The sequence below is a fragment of the Mytilus trossulus genome, chromosome 6 (genome assembly GCF_036588685.1).
Source record: "Mytilus trossulus isolate FHL-02 chromosome 6, PNRI_Mtr1.1.1.hap1, whole genome shotgun sequence".
Classification (NCBI taxonomy): Eukaryota; Metazoa; Mollusca; class Bivalvia; order Mytilida; family Mytilidae; genus Mytilus; species Mytilus trossulus.
In genome coordinates, this window is record NC_086378.1 from 90,659,421 (window position 1) to 90,677,687 (window position 18,267).

Below are 18,267 nucleotides of genomic sequence, written 5' to 3' on the forward strand. Positions count from 1 at the left end.
TGTAAGTTTGAATGTCTTTATGTGGACATTGATTTTTAAAAAGACCTGAACCACCCTGACCTACTATCCTGCAAAGACACTTCTAATTCAAATACTTTCAACACAGTTACAGATCAATGCTCTTCAACTTCGTACTTGTTTGGCTTTATAAATATTTTGATATGAGCGTCACTGATGAGTCTTATGTAGACGAAACGCGTGTTTGGCGTACTAAATTATAATCCTGTTACCTTTGATATCTATTCGGTCCCTATTTACATACAAGACTAACTCTAAAAGAATTGTAACATTTTATTGTATGAAAATAGTATACAAGAAAATAATAGAGTCTGAATAAACATCATTCATAATATATCACAGATCTTTATATCAACAAGTTATGTTAAATGATTTCATACATTTATACATGGCTTTCTGTGGACGGATCATGTAAATCAACAAGATATGTATGGTTTCATACATTAAAAAATGGCGTTTAAAATTCTGGGGACAGATCATGTATATAAATTTAACAAACAGTAACAAAATACAACATATGAATACAGTTTGGATGGAATATCTAAGCTTGTTTTTATGCGAAAATTGTTTCTGTCTTTTCAAGATACCGGAGATAGTTCTTTTATGAAAAAAAAAGTGTTGCCTTTGTTCATTACTTTTCTCAAGACAACTTGATGGGAAAACACATAAAACAGTTATCAAAATCTGTATCAAAAATTATAAAAAAAGTGTTTTAATTATTTTCAAAATATCAAATAAATGTTTGGAATTTTCTCTGATGTTTTAATTTAAGGTGTGGTAACAACTATTCCTTTTCGAGGTTTTAACAAGTTTTACAATTGTTTTGTTTTTCTCAATGATTTGTATACCCTAACATTTTAACAATAAAACAAGATGGTGAATAAAAGTTACAACAAACATTTCAAATGTGTGTATGTATGTGTGTGTGTGTGTTAATGAAATTTAAGACAAATGTAAACAAGAAGGAAACAATAACAATGACAAATTGCAAAAAAGGAGGTAAATATAAGTAAACAATATCTGATTTGAAATACATGGGCCAAAAAGCACCATCTAGATAAAACAAGGAAAATTGCACACATTATACAATAAAATGGCACATATTTATGCTTTTGTAGTGGATAGGAATATTAACACTAGGCTATCGAAATTGTGCTTTTATTAGATTCATTTGTAGTAATTCATCCAGGATTTGTCCTAGCTCATTTATAAACAAAAATTAATTAACTAAATGACAAATAGATTATTTTTCAATTCTTTTTTAAATGGCTAAGACGATATTTTCTTCTCAAAAAATATTTTGAATATAATTATGTCATACATAAAAATCATGCATTCATTCAGAGATCTTTGTGTTAGATACTATTCAAACGTGGCATATTTACATAGTAAACAGGATTTTGTGGAAATTATACTTCAATTATTCTTTTAAATTTTTAAAGTTATTTCCAATTGATTTTGACTACAAAAGCATAACCAAGCCTTAAGAGTATATTTTTGATTACAAAATAAGTATATTGCAAACTGAATATAATGCTTGATATGTGTACACTTAAACTAATATTCTACAACATTTGTAATGTTAGGAAATTCTGAAAATTTTCAAGACAAAAATATTAATTTTCATGTACAAGTTTTATTTTTGAAATTAAGTCCTGTTTTATCAAACAGATGTTTTATGGTTATGTTGACACATAAACTGACCATTCAAGATGTATAATGAATAAAGAAAAGCAAAATATGTCTCAAATGAAAAGATCATCAGTTAAGATTATTATCAGATTAATAAAATATGTTAGTTTCAAGAAATAATAGAACAATAGAATTACAAATAGACAATTGGTATTTTACATTACAGAGTATTTTTTCACAGAATGACATATGTAATAAACATTGTTGACTGTATTTAAAGACTGTAGTTGACCTCTAAAGCTTTTGTACATTTTAAGGTACAACCTCAAATCTTTATATTAAAAATAGTATAGGGTGAAAGTGTGTATTAATTTCCATATTTTGTAAGGATTCAGGGAACTAAAATGACAGTTTTTAAACCTCCCTCTACCATACAAAAATAAATACATGCATGAAAGTAATAAATAGAAAATATATAAAACATATAAAACATATTAATTCATATGAATTATAATACATGTATGTAGCTATTCATAACTCCATATTATATTCATATAAGTCTTTTTAGCAAATAATTTAATTGTAATCAGAAAATGAGAATTATTTTCTGAATCTATAGTTGCCATAGTAACAGTTATTGTAAAGTACAAGCAGAACTCCCATCCTTTGGTTTTCCGTCAGCAGAATTGATCCTTCTTTTCTGTTTATCTTTATTTCCATTGGTACTCTATAAAAAAATAATAGGAAAACTTCTATAAATAATATTCATATATACATACATTAGCTGGTACCATTTTTTACTTTGAATGAAATTTCATTTAAAAGCAGAAATTCAATTGATAAATCTTTAAAACTGCATAAAAAAATGATAAGTATTGATAATCTTTTAAATCTTGTGTATTGTTTAAGAGGATGAAATAACTCCAGTTTATTTGATCTGATGAAAAAGTCATTTAATAATACCAATAAAGTTCGTAATAACTAGATGAAAATATCAAATTTCATACTTTTACTTATAGAACAAAACAATTTGAATCCTTATATTAAAGCTCCTAAGGCATTCTACTACTGTAAATAATTGAGTTATAATTAATGATTGTTGTTTCTCACCTGGACATAAAATACATGCAAATACAAGAAGAACTAGAGGCTCTAAAGAGCCTGTGTCGCTCACCTTGGTCTATGTGCATATTAAACAAAGGACACAAATGGATTCATGACAAAATTGTATTTTGGTGATGGTGATGTGTTTGAAGTTCTTACTTTACTGAACGATTTTGCTTCTTACAATTATATCTATCATGAACTTTGCCCATTAGTAACAGAGAACTATATTTGGTAAAAATTTACATAAATTTACCAAATTAATGAAAATTGTTAAAAATTGACTATAAAGGGCAATAACTCCTTCAGGGGTCAATTGACCATTTAGGTCATGTTGACTTATTTGTAGATCTTACTTTGCTGAACATTATTGCTGTTTACAGTTTATCTCTATCTATAATAATATTCAAGATAATAACCAAAAACAGCAAAATTTCCTCAAAATTACCAATTCAGGGGCAGCAACCCAACAACCGATTGACCGATTCATCTGAAAATTTCAGGGCAGATAGATCTTGACCTGATAAACATTTTTATCCCATGTCAGATTTCCTCGAAATGCTTTGGTTTTTGAGTTATAAGCCAAAAACTGCATTTTACCCCTTTGTTCTATTTTTAGCCGTGGCGGCCATCTTGGTTGGTTGACCAGGTCACGCCACACATTTTTTAAACTAGATACCCCAAAGATGAATGTGGCCAAGTTTGGATTAATTTGGCCAAGTAGTTTCAGAGGAGAAGATTTTTGTAAAAGATTACTTTAATTAACGAAAAATGGTTAAAAATTGACTATAAAGGGCAATAACTCCTAAACGGGTCAACTGACCATTTTGGTCATGTTGACTTATTTGTAGATCTTACTTTGCTGAACATTATTGCTGTTTACAGTTTATCTCTAACTATAATAATATTCAAGATAATAACCAAAAACAGCAAAATTTCTTTCAAAATTACCAATTCAGGGGCAGCAACCCAACAACCGATTGACCGATTCATCTGAAAATTTCAGGGCAGATAGATCTTGACCTGATAAACATTTTTACATCATGTCAGATTTGCTCTAAATGCTTTGGTTTTTGAGTTATAAGCCAAAAACTGCATTTTACCCCTATGTTCTATTTTTAGCCGTGGCGGCCATCTTGGTTGGTTGACCGGGTCACGCCACACAATTTTTAAACTAGATACCCCAATGATGATTGTGGCCAAGTTTGGTACAATTTGGCCCAGTAGTTTCAGAGGAGAAGATTTTTGTAAAAGTTAACAACGACGACGGACGCCGGACGACGGACGACGACGGACGCCGGACGCAAAGTGATGGGAAAAGCTCACTTGGCCCTTCGGGCCAGGTGAGCTAAAAATACACTAAAGCATGCATTAGTAAACTAGGAATAACAAAAAGTGCAGAAATTATATACTGAAGACAATTTTTAATAGATCAGTTTTATCATACAAATAACTTCTTCATGTAGATGTACCTGTTGATTACATTGTTTCTCTTGAAGTGTGAAGCAATGCAAAGTAAACAATTCATTACTATATAACTGTTCCTACCTTGAAAATGCTGTAGTATTTCATTTTAAGATTATTTCCTTAATAATATGCATTTTTATTAATATGAGGCAGGAATTACTTGTGAATGGGGACGAAGTCTATAATTTTTTTAATCAACAATGTTATAAAGAGAAACGGAAATACCCTAACGTTTCCAATTTTGGTTCTGTTGTTCGGGATTCTAGTTGTGACGTTATTTAAGTTATGACGTCATATTCAATGTAAACAAAGAAATGCTCTCATCAGATTACGTTTTTTAATAACAAACATTTTTTTTAAAATGAATAAGTATAAGTTCCTTTCTTGATAAATATACATGTTATTCAAAGTCTCATGAAAACAAGACCGGAAACGGAAGTAGATTTAATAAATTTCATTATGAATTCAGACCCTTTAGGAACTACTACAAAACGTGAAGCATTAACATCCCAGTTTTCCACTTGCATTGTGTACTGTTAGATTACTTCAGATTATTTTACTTATGTTTTTCTTCCAACATAAAGATCTTTGTGTCAGACTATTTTTTTTAGATTGAATTTTAAAAAAGTATGTTCGTGTCTGGGTCAACATTTTGAACAATTTACAAGGTATTTTGCAAGATTCGTGGAGTTCTGTCTCAACCTTTTACATAAAAAGAAAATGATATTAGCAATAAAGCATGGGAAAAGATTGGTAAAAAGTCCCTAGACAAAAGTATAAGCCAATTCATTCCTCTCTTTTATTACCTAGACTTAATTATAACTGTTTAGTTTAATGTTGATAAATATCTTTATACATACTTCAGAGATGTTTTAAGCTATAGATAAATTACTCAACTGCCCTGGTCACACTGACCACTATGCTTTGTTTCTTTTGAGATATCTTAATATGGCCCTGGACATGGTCACTTGTGGACAATTATGTTTTGACATCACCAAAACAAAAACGCAGTGATCACAAGTACTCTAAATATTGGACAGTTTAAATATTAGTTTATAATTGTTCTAATATATTTATGTATTATTCGGAATGCTAAGAAATTTGTTTCAATTGCAAGGTAAGATCAGACAGAGGAGGGACGAAAGATACCAAAGGGACAGTCAAACTCATAAATCTAAAACAAACTGACAACGCCATGGCTAAAAATGAAAAAGACAAACAGAAAAACAATAGTACACATGACACAACATAGAAAACTAAAGAATAAACAACACGAACCCCACCAAAAACTAGGGGTGATCTCAGGTGCTCCGGAAGGGTAAGTTCAGACAAATTAGACATTGACAATATCATTAGATACAAACTTCTAACACATTGATAATAACTTCAATCAATTCTAACAGTCTACGATTTTCTATGATATCTAGAAAAATATAATTTAACATGTTGCTGTTTACATACATGTAAAAAAAAAAGTGTGGAAACTATCACATTTTTCATTATATGAATATTGCTGGAGAGTATTTAATGTTGTTTAATATTATAAGTTAAAGACACCAAGGCAGCAAAATTACAATATAAACCCTTGTAATGAATGTCAAAGCTGGGATATTGCAGTCGACAATCACATCAATGCATGTCATGTGTGGTTATTTAAAATCTAATTCTATTGATGGGGAAAAAAAGAATGACAAATTATATTAGCACAGTTTGATTTTTCCAAGCTTTAACCCAAAAATGCATTTGCAGTGACTACGGAAGCTCAAGATATGGTATATAAGAAATAGAATATTCAATGATAATAAAAAAAAACGTTAATATGGGCTTAATTTTGTATCTATGTTATACAACCATGGCTCTAACGCCTTACTGAAGATTCCCATACATGTTTTACTTTCTTTAAAATGTCAGAATCATAACTGTTTTCAAACCTTTTCCTTTTAATGCATTAAACTATGTATCTTCATAATTTGTTTTTTGTCATCTGATTCATCTTATTATGTATTGTTTATAATAACTGTTATAGTTGTTCCATTTACCTGGCTAGACATTATCTCTATTTTGACCATTCCCCTGTCTATCTTTGGTGAAAATTGTTGTTCAAATAAGAGTCAATTAAACATATCAATTAAGAGGAGTTTATTTTCCAAAATCTGACACAACTGTATCCATTAAAATTTGGACAAAATTCACAAATAATCTAGTTTAAAAGTCAGTGCAGTTAATGAAATTGTATAGTGTGTCAGCAAAATAATACTAAACAAATTCATTCTCTATCAGATAATATCAAAAATCAAAGGGCTTGTGAAAAAGAAGTATACCATGTTGCCTGTCTACACAAATTAAGCAACACTCTGTATTGAAATAAAATGGATGGAAAACAAAACTGGAAAAACAAATAACTTATTTAACAAAATGCTTTGCAAGAAATTAAATACATTTTTTTAAATGATGGCATGTGCAGACAAAGGGTGTCACCATTCATAATGTCAAAATAGCGGGACACTGAACTACATGTCTACTTAATTAAAATGTGTGGAAAACAAAATCTGACATAAGGGAGTGCAGACAAAATGAATAGCTACCATTTTTGAAAGTAAGAACTCACAACACTCTCTGAGGATTTGTATCGTCTGTGACTATCATTTCTTCCTTTGTTTAAGGCAGATTTATTTAACCCCATGAAGGGTGCAAGGTCAACTGAGGCCAAGGAATCAGCATCACCGTACTGATCAAAATCCGGCTGCATTCAAAAATAAAATGTATTACTTATCATTGTACAACTCATCCAGGAAAGGGGGAAAATATGTAAATGCAATTTGCTATCTATGCTTTCTGAGATTCGTTTAAAAATCATGTATCAAGAATATATAAGACAAATAAAACAAAACAAAAATGAAACAAACAAAGAAAGAAAGAAAAGAAGAAAAAAACAAATATTATAGCGACTTATGTGTCTAATTTTATGTACCTTTGTAGGCAACAATTTATTTCTTTCCATTTTACAAAATTACAACAAAACTACATGTGATATTATACATCACATTGATTTACAAACTTTCATGCAACTTCACAACATGTGGCCAAACAAACATTCAAAAGAATCAGACAAGGAAGAAACTTAAGTTTAAAACAACCAATCAAAATCAAGATAACAAACAAAGCAGACACAACCTAGTTGCCTTACTTGATTCTGATGTCCATTAGAAAGGGGTAAATCCCTGTAGTGGTGATTAGCAACCATATGATAAGAAACAACGCCATTATTTTTATCAGCCTCAGCTGCTAAAACAGGCTCATCCTCACCAAATATATACAAGCTGACTAGATCATCTTCATTGTGAGAGTTATGTTTCTTTCCCTGGAATAAAATGATGTGTAGGATGATGGTTTTAGTGGGTCACATGCTTTATTAGGTCTCATGATATTATATTAGGACACATGATGTTATATTAGGACACATGCTATATGTCATTGTTATGTGTTGGGGTATACAAGTTCTAATAATATGGTTAAGAGTGGATGATATTTTTGAAATGATGGAAAGTACATATACCAAACTCCTAGTTGGAACATAAAACCATTTATAATCTCCAGAAATCTATTTCTCAGTTTTTTTAAACATATTTTGTGCTGTAAATTGTCATTAGAACTTAGCAGCTCAATTATTTGATAGGAATAAAAGCATCCTTATACAAAAGATGTTCAATATGTTAGACTCTACATTGCCAAAAGTATAGAAAGGTATATGTAGAAAAAAAATGGAATTTCATCAAGCAAAATATTAGATTAAAACTAATTAATTTATTCATTCACATGCAAACCTTATTAATTATTAGTAGATAAAAACATTAAACTACTTTCTTCTACACAAAAAACATTCTAAAGAAACAAAAATTCTGTTAGATTGTTCTTAGAATTAAAGTTGACAAAGAAGTTAGAAATTTAAAAGACACTTTCAGTTGGAGTATGACTAAATAAATACTCTTCTGTAATATATCATGTATAATAATCATTTTAAATTACTGCAAGAAATAAATGTATCATTTTTCAATTTCAGTTTTTTTTTTAAAGATTTTTTTTGGACAGATTTAATTTGGAAAAGAGACTTTTCTGTTTCCACATAATTTTAATGTTAATATGCACTTTCAATCATAACAAAATTAATGACATGACATTAACCAGCCTTATCTTACTCAGTGTCTCTTGTCACCTTTTTCTACCCAAATATTCCTCCAGATTACATATTTATCTTTATTTCCTCCTTTCCTATCCCAAGAATTCATCCAGATATCCTATCAGTTCTTCCACTTTTCCCCACCCCCAAGAATCCACCGGAATAATCATACTACTTCTGGTTAAATATTTATTCATGAGCATTTTTATTTTTTGGTGAATTGGGGAAATCTTGCATCTTTACGAATTTTCGTAACCAACAAATTAGTATCAATCTGTAGAATTTTCTTTTCTAATCTTAGGGTAAACTTTAAACAAACGAAATTGATTACAGTGATCGCAGAAAAAATAATTTTTAAAGCTTATATATACCAAATTCAGGATACATCATTCAGATTGATTCAGAATGACAGATTAATCTTTGCTTGTGTTTAGGTATAGAGAGAAAAGGGCACAATATATTTAATTATAGAATTTACAACACTGGGATAATAAATCAGAGAGAGAGTTGTCAGTTCTTAACAAAATATTCAAATGATAAAAAAATCAAAGGGGTATGAAAGTCTAACATGAACTAACGTGCAACAGTCATACAAAATGTCAAATACGTAAAGATAAAACAAATAACTGATTAGACTGATTAAACAAATAACTGATTAGACTGATTAAACAAACAACTGATAAGACTGATTAATGCAAGGCTGAGAAAAGATGAAATATGTTATAAAGTCATTAGTAATATTGGTTCTTACTCCATTTTGTGAATCTCGCACAAATTTTTGACCCTGCAAAACCTGAAAATTGGAAAGTTAGATTGAGAGATTAATAGAAAGACAAAAATTGTGATATCTAATATAATAAAGCAATATATGATTAACACCAATTCTGTTGAGAAAGTGTACTTACTATTAATATATCAAAACATTCCATTTTATTGAAAAGTTAAACAATATTTGTTAAACTGATAAAAATACATCACACTGAGTTAAAAATGTCCCAGACAAAATGAGAAATGTTTAAAGGACCCTTTCTACGAATTAGGCATATCCAAAATCTGTAATAGCTTTAGCTACTTTTGTTTATAGCAAACACTCTTTTATACATAGTGCTCTCTGACTAAAACAGAGATACCAAAGGGACATTGAAACTCAATAGTCAAAAATAATCTAGCTATTGCATGGTAAAAATAAGAAAGAGACCAACAGACAAATAACAGAATACAAAACATAACATAGAAAACTAAAAAGTGTGCAACAAAAACAAGAACTGGTCACTAAAAACCTGGGTTGATCTCAGTTGATCCTGAAGTTAGCTGATTAGGCCTTCAAACTCATTAATGTTTTGATTTACAAGTTTGCCCATGTGAAATGTTTGCATGTTTGACATACTAAATTATAGCCTGGTATCTATGATGAGTGTTTTTTTTTAATACAGAATATTCTAGCACATACTCAATTCATTAAACAGCAAATAGTAATTTTAAATAAACAAAAAGAGATGTGTTGTATCATGTTCATTAGACAACTTTCAATTAACACAAATATTTACAGAAGGAATTAGCTAAATTAAATAAGATTGACCCTGTTACTACATCCAATCATTCAACAATAATATGAAATCAAGTATAAAGGTACCTTATAGACCCAATAAACACAAGACTTTGTTAACTGAAATGTCACAACAAAACATACGACACATTGTGTGGACCCAGTTTACCAAGTGTGATGACAGAAATTCATTTCACAACATTAAAATAACAACATTAGTGTTAAACATTATAATCTGTTCTTCTGTATATCAGGCAAAATAGGTTTTGTTTTCTAAATTCTAATCTAAAGGTTAAAATACAACTTTCTCAAACAGAGGCTAATATAAAACTGTGTAAAAGTCATCTGTATATATCATTCCCCAATCACAGCAACTATAAACACACTGTTAATATAGTTATTATCACAAACCATTGGAATATAAGCTGTTTACCTCAAATATTAAGATTGAAATTAAACCTGTGGTATAAACTAAACCAGGACAAATAAATCAGTCAATGGACTTAGTTTAACCAGGACAAAAACATCCAATCTGTGTCCACACTGAATCAGGTTTAGTATGATTGTAAGAACTTATATATATACTAGTACATGTATACCTTTATCAAAGGGAGATAATTTTTGAAAATTACAAATCTAGTTTCTATCAGTGTCTAAAAGCATTATTATGAGCTCAGGGGTGAAGCAAGCAAAAGAAAACAATGGTTTGTGATTTTGATTTAGCTGCCATTAGTATGCACAGGAGAACAGTGGTATAAACACACTAAGACATACTAAATGTGACAAATCAGTTGTCTGTCTCGATAATTTCTCCGCTTGTCTCAGCTGAGGACTAGTTTTTGATACATGCAACATCTAAAAATCAAATAATAATAGAAATGTATACTGCACAAATGAATGTGTACTCATTATCATTACCAGGGTTACAATTTTCATGGATTTTTTGTTAACTTTTAAAATAACCTAAAACTTTCAAAAAATAAAAGTACAAATTTTACATATTTTCATGTATTTTACATATCCATGTTAAATTTTAAAATGGTAACCTTGAAAAATTTATGAATCAACAGTTTCATATAAATAGACTATAAAAAATCCCAACAAAAAAGTTATTGATAATTGAAAAGTCTCATTTAACATTTAAGGAAACACATTATATAAAACACTATTAACAATATCTTACAACTATATCAACATTATTTACAAAAGTAAACTACATTAGTCTTCAGGATTTTATTGTTGAAAAATTTCTTTAACTGTCTAATAAAATATTTCATGTATGGGAAAATATGTGCTTTTCCTTGTTAGCATTTTAAACACAAAAACGTTAGAAAAATTAGAAAAAATTGATTGCTGTAGGATTGCCTAGAAAGGGTTAAATAAAGTAACAAAAAAAGTAAATTAGTTCACAGAATCAGATATGGTGCAAAATTATAAAGGACTTTTCATTGTGAATTTCTCTTAGAGTTTGGTATTTCTGTCATTTTAATTTGTCATGAACATACAAATTAGTAATTAATTATTATATAATTACATCAAAATAGGACTTTGAAATCATGGTGACAAATATCAAGATGACAGAGTGAAATTTGAACAGTTAATCCCTTTAAAATTCACTGTCCACAAATTACAAGGAATCTAATTGGATATGACAGTGATAATCCAAGAGACATAGACACAATATTTTTACAATATTTGTACAATTCTCATTTTCTGATTATCAATCTCATCCTGAATAGCGATTATCTTTGATCAATGTAATAAGAATGTAACTGGTAAGGAAACATCATTCAGGGAAACAAGAAAAAAGTAAAATCACAAAAATACTGAACTCAGAGGAAAATCAATACGGAAAGTCCATAATCACATGGCAATATCAAATAACAAAACGCATCAAAAACGAATAGACAAGAACTGTCATATTCCTGACTTGGTACAGGCATTTTCAAATGTAGAAAATGGTGGATTAAACCTGGTTCTATAGCGCTAAAAAGATGACAGGCCCATGAATCAGTTGGATCAAATTAAGATAGTGTTGTTCAGGGAATGTATCAAATTATCAAACTAACACTGTGTGCTTCTTTATATCTACCCATAATCAAGGACAATATATGTATTTTCTAACTACATCATGCATTTATTATAAGTATGTAGGAATACTTTGGATTCATTATTATTCGTTGGATACCAATTTTCGTGGATTTCGTGGGCACAGTCAAACCACCAAATTAAATATTCAACGAATGATAATTTTTCTATAGATTTGTATGAAGACTTCAGCAAAACCACAAAATTAAATATCCATGAATATGCAAGTTTTTCTTGATCCATGAAAATTGGTACCCACGAAAATAAATGAATCCACAGTAAATAATTTGTGAAAGTCCATTTATTTTAAGATACCAGTATTTAGTTGTGCATGCCTATTATCTTATAATGTCAGAAACATTAGAGTACACACAAAACCTTATTAATGATCACAAAGATATTGAGGGTCTATCAGGGATAGTTCTGAATACTTCAAAACCATGTTTTGTCAGAAATCAACAAAGATGGGAAAACTATAATTTGCAGTAAAAGGTTTATGAAATGCTTGGGGAAAGTATGCTCTATCATAAGGCAGTACTAAGTATATAGAACAAAATACAAGGAAAAAATTACATTCTTTATTATGTATTATATGCACTATTCACTGACACATTATTTATGGGGGAAAGATCATTATATGTATGGTAAATCTGCGCTTTTCCTAGGTAGCATTGAAATACATGGAATAATCTTGTTGCTCTGTTCACTAATATCATTTATTATACTTCATTGGGAAACTATGTTTTTTTACATAAGCTTAAAAACTATCATAATCAAACTATGAAATGAAAAAAAAATTAAAATCAACATCACAATACTGTATTCTTTCCCTCACTTTTTCAAAAATAAAAAAAATGTAATGAAATAAAATCATGTTGAACATATAAATACATCAACAAATATTGTATGGGTATTTGATAGATTCCCTGACAAACCCTCTCTATGTTAAACTGATGCCATTAAACCTCAAACCAATCTTACATTTGGATTATTAGATGTTTTGTCTTTAGATGATTGTTGTAAGCGAAGAACCTGTAACACAACTCATGTCTACATGGAACATTTAAAACATTACACATTGTTTTCATTCATCTATTTGTTATTTTATCATTTGGAAACATAGCATTTTCAAGAATGTAACTTCTATACAATATGTTGGGAATGGCATACACTAGTGATATTTTATTTTTTTCTCTCCTATAAATGATTGATATCTAAGGTCCAAAAGAGAAAAGTTCTAGATATACTACAGCTGAATAAAAAAAGATTTATTTCATATCAATTTGTATTCATTTCTGAAATAAAAATTGTGAGTTTACACAATTATTGTTTAAGAATATTTAACAAATGGGAGATAACTATTACAAAATAAGACCCAAAATACAAGATAGATGGCTGTTAAACATCCAGAGCTAAATTTTCAGGATGAAACAGAAGTATGAACCATACCTCGTGTATCTAGAGCCATGTTTTGATCACACTAGTTCAAAAATTATAATCATTTGATTTTCATTAACAATAGAAAGGTCAATGATCTCATAAAAACCTTGTATTGCTAGCTGTTTGATTTGCAGATAAAGTTTTATAATTACCGAGTTGAGAAGCTGTACTCTGGTTCTTAATCGGGTACCAGTACTATAGGCTACTGCTGATACCGTTCGGTAAAAAGGCTCAAATTGTTTCTCTTCCTCTGGCTTGTTTTTCCAGTCTTCACATATTTGCTAAGAACACACAATAAATGATGTATATAATTTGTGTAATATTCAAACAATTGATAGATATACTGATGCATGGTTATACACTGATTATTCATATGATTGTTTACACTTAATTCTTTATATTCTCAAATTTTCTCTAGAAGAAAGAACTTTCTAAGCAAACAAATCTTCATTAAGATTTTATTTTGTTATTTTGGGCCAAATCATACTTCTGTCACTACACTTTTTTTTATCTTACTTCATTATCTTTGTTATGAAAATTCATGACAACATACCGGGGTAATTTAGAATAAACTTGAATGACATATACCCCACACCTCTGTTTATTCATATAGATTTTGTTAGTATGTAAGACTATTGTTTACACAATATAAAATGTGTTAAAAACCTATTTTGTACCTAAACAAAAACATTCAAATTTCTGTTTATTAATACCTGCATTCTTCTTTCCTTCTGTTGAAGTCGCTCATATTTGCGTTGTAGAAGTACCACTTCTGTTTTCAGATGAGACTGATCAGACATAGTCTCAGCACTAAATATAGTATTCCTCCGTACAGAATTCTGAGGATTACCATGCTCCATAGAGTCCATCTGTCGTAATTCCTGAAGACAAAAATAATACTCATTCTTTGGTTCTTAAAAGAATTTACAAACTTTTAAGATTTCAGATATATGCATTGATAAGCCCAAACCCTGTATTGATTTTGTTTGTGTAATGTGTGTAAAAAAAAAATATTTTTAAAAGAAACTTGATTCATTCATGTTGCTGCTAGAATCAAAAAAAAAATTTCATGTAAAAAAAATCAATAATTCTCATTATTAAACTCTTTACATTGTGAGCAATGACTTTTTCAAAGTTCCTACATGGTATGATTTTTTTTTCAAAACTGTACATTGTGTGCAATACTTTTTCAAAGTTTCTACATTGTGTGCAATTATAAACATTGTGTGTAATAATCATAAACATTCATTAAATCTCACTTCATTTAGTGTATAAATATTTTACTTTTCTTAACAGGATGGTTAAGATGCAATAAAATAAAACTGACTGTTAAATCAGCAATTATTTACAAGTTTACATTATAAGTTATGCATTTCATTCATCTTTAACAGTACTATAAACCCACAATCTTAAAACACACCAAGGATTATTTATTTTACAAATCCACTCATTAATTGCAGCAGTTTTGGTAAGTTATTGGTAGTTGCTGTTAGTTATTCACAACTGATAACGACCAAGGAGGATTTAAAGATTAACATGAGGTGTGTGAAGACATCTTTCTTTGATGCTGGGTTACTGTCTAATTGACATACATGAACATTTATATTAAATCTACTTTCATAATCGTAAGTAAATTATTCCATAAGTTGAATCCAAAGGAGCCTCTTTGACCAGTATAATGTTGAAATTCAGAAATTTTGGGATTTTGGGAAAATATGAAAATATGAAATTTGGAAATTTGGGAAAATATGAAAATATGAAATTCAGAAATTAGGGAAATTTGGGAAAATATTAAAATATGAAATTCAGAAATTTCAAATTTAGATATTTTCCCAAATACATTTTTTGTGTAATGTCAATACAGAAATTATTCAATCAGAAATTTAACATAAAATTGTTGTATTGTACAGGAATTAAACATATTGGAGATAAAACACAGAAGGAGTTATCTAACAGTAAGATTACATACACTAGTGATGCAATATAATGGCTGTGAAGTAAGAAAAAAGAAATTAAAGTGCAAAAATCGAAACACAATAGAATGACCAAGCTAACTTTTACATAATAATAAAAAATAGAAAGGACAGTTGGTGTCACAGATAAAACAGTAAAACCGATATCAATAATTCATCCATTTAAAATGTTACAGAGAACTCTCCCTTTATCACTTATGAGGTATGATTATCAATGAGACAACTCTCCACCTTCAAGTTCAATTGATATGCAACAAAAGGGCACTATACATTGTTGAACAATGAGAAAAACCCATATCATATAGTCAAGTCTTTTGGGGAAAAAGGGAAATAATTAAGGCCCTGTTTTATAGATTTCACAACTGTTACAAGTGTGTTGTGATATGTCTCCAATCGAGACAGTTGAATTTCAATATAAAAAGTGTGAGGCTTGCTGAGCTTAAAGCAAGAAAATATGACAATATAATTAAATTTCTACCAATAATTTGCTGAGAACAGATTATGTCTCAATAGTGAGGAGAAATATTTGTTTCTTAAACAGATCAAGCAATGTGAAAATAGCACAAAAATTGAAGAAGGTTATTTAAAAAAAACAACAAAATTCTCGAAAAGAGGTTGGTTGTAGGTCAAGGCCTCCAAAATTTTGAAAAGAGCAGAATTTAATCTTTTGCAATAGAAAAAAAATTGGGAAGATCTACAGATTTCCTTCAAGGACCACCAGTGAAAAAAGATTTCAAAAAAAGTCTGAAATAAGCAAGACTGATATCATAAATACTTTTTAAAATCTGGGTAGCAAATGTTCACTTATTCATAGAAGTAATATTGTTTCTACTTTGTTTATGAAAAGGGAGAAAAAAACGGCAGGGCAAAATATTTTGTCACTTAAAGCAGTCAGACATTTATATTGAAGTCCTTCCTGATCATTTAGCTATAAATCTTGGTTGAAGCATTCAGTGAAGCAGTTTATAAATAAATGTTTAATGCACGACAGTGTGTACACACAAACTAAAAAAAGCTTGCCAATTGTCTCATCTCCTGAAAACATACACAAGTGCAAAAGTTATTTTATTACTTATTCACTAGTCAAGAGATTTGTATACCTACATTATTTTCACAATGCCCTTTGCTTTGATAGGTATTTTTATTTTCATATCATTCATGTACAATTACTGTTTGTTCAATCTTATTATTTTTACCCAAAAAACACACTAAATAAACCAGCAGTCAATGATTTAAAATTTTAAAGAAATCCCATTTCATTTAAACTTATGAAACAGAAATGAAAATTATTTATTTTTCCACCTTTAAAATTTCCCTGATTAGTATTTAAAAAAATTATATATGTCACCACTCCATTGCTATATAACCACACACACTATTTCAGCAAGCAAACAGTGATTGACAAATTTAAAGAAATCCCATTTTATTAACTTATTAACCAGAAATCCAAATTATATATTCCCCTTATTTATATGCTAGCACTCCATTGTTATGTAACCACAATCATCAACCAGTGCCCAATTATGTTACCTCGTATTTTAACTGGGAAGGATTTTCCTTATGTATATGATTCAGATCCTGTAAATTCATGGTAAAACTTCTAATAGATCATCTCCCTTTGATTTCCATATCAGGTGGAATGTACATTCATTTCACTGTTATTTTCTTGTATCTATTATTTCTGTCATTTTCTAATATCTATTTGTCTTCTCTTGTTTTTTCAATGTTTGTAGGGGAAGTAACACATAAATATGTCTCACACCAACAGTGTAATTTGTTTCCTACAGATGCATTTGGCCCATATCACAATATCAAATTAAAAGAAGAAAATCTCTCTGTTCCCTTGCCTACTTGTTAGCTTCCCTCCTGTCCTTAATTGTAAATTAGGTATGTAAAAAAACAACATTATTTGGTTGTAGTGGCTGTATATATTTTACATTAATATTATATTTTGTGTTTAAAAGACCCTTTTGCTAAATGTTTATGGTATATTTATAAATTTACAATGTATAATTCTATCTAACAAGAATAAAAATTTGATTACCAAATTTTGTATAATATACTTACTCTGGTTGTGAGCTTGAGAAGTTTGGGGTCAGGAACTGTGTCTTCTTGTGTCCCATAAACATGAAAACAAATCGATTTAGTCTCAAAAAATTCTAAATGTTTCTTCTTTAACTTAGTTATTTGAATGACTTTAAAATGTTTGAACTCTGGAGTCAATGTATTTTTCATTGTAGGTGTTTCCACACTGTCTCCCTTACTTTCCACTTTGACAGAATATTTTACATTGATTCCTTTAGAAAAACGAACTTTGTTGATCTCGGCCTTGTTGACTGTCACCTACAAACAGAAAAACATAAATATTGGCCATAACATTATACACATTGTAAACTAAATATGAAAAGTACAATGAGATATTGAATAGAAGCCTCCGACTGGGTGCAGGAGTTTCTCGCTACACTGAAGACCCATTGGTGGCCTTCAGCTGTTGTCTGCTCTATGGTCAGGTTGTTGTGCTTTGACACATTCCCCATTTCCTTTCTAAATTTTACATTGTAAATTGAATAATTATAATAATGTACACATTGTAAACTAAATTATGACAATGTACACATTGTAAACTAAATTATGACAATGTACACATTGTAAACTAAATTATGACAATGTACACATTATACTTAATAGACAACTTTTGAGTTGGATGCATTTCTGTCAAAAACTCTGGTTTTAGTGAACATCATTTGTGCGTTTAGGGGCATAGACACTTCCATTCCAATGTCGAGCGAGTGGTGTATGAATTATTCGGCAAATTGAATTAT

General features: G+C 29.5%; 1 protein-coding gene across 12 annotated transcripts in view; it reads right to left on the reverse strand.

Annotated features, from left to right (window-relative positions):
• Window positions 1-276: 276 nt before the first annotated feature.
• Window positions 277-18,267, reverse strand: part of LOC134722203 (kinesin-like protein KIF28) — a 75,728-nt gene continuing 57,737 nt past the window's right edge. For 5 of the 12 annotated variants that reach the window (XM_063585796.1, XM_063585798.1, XM_063585797.1 and 2 more), the window contains 6 exons: window positions 17,513-17,788; window positions 14,186-14,353; window positions 13,625-13,753; window positions 7,409-7,582; window positions 6,830-6,964; window positions 277-2,377 (listed from right to left, as the gene is read on the reverse strand). In XM_063585796.1, the coding sequence (XP_063441866.1) occupies window positions 2,285-2,377; window positions 6,830-6,964; window positions 7,409-7,582; window positions 13,625-13,753; window positions 14,186-14,353; window positions 17,513-17,788 (975 nt within the window). In that variant the 3' untranslated portion in view covers window positions 277-2,284. Of the gene's footprint in view, window positions 2,378-6,829; window positions 6,965-7,408; window positions 7,583-9,149; window positions 9,192-10,718; window positions 10,800-13,013; window positions 13,065-13,624; window positions 13,754-14,185; window positions 14,354-17,512; window positions 17,789-18,267 lie in introns of all 12 variants that reach the window. The other 7 variants (XM_063585799.1, XM_063585802.1, XM_063585803.1 and 4 more) reach the window with 7 other exon arrangements.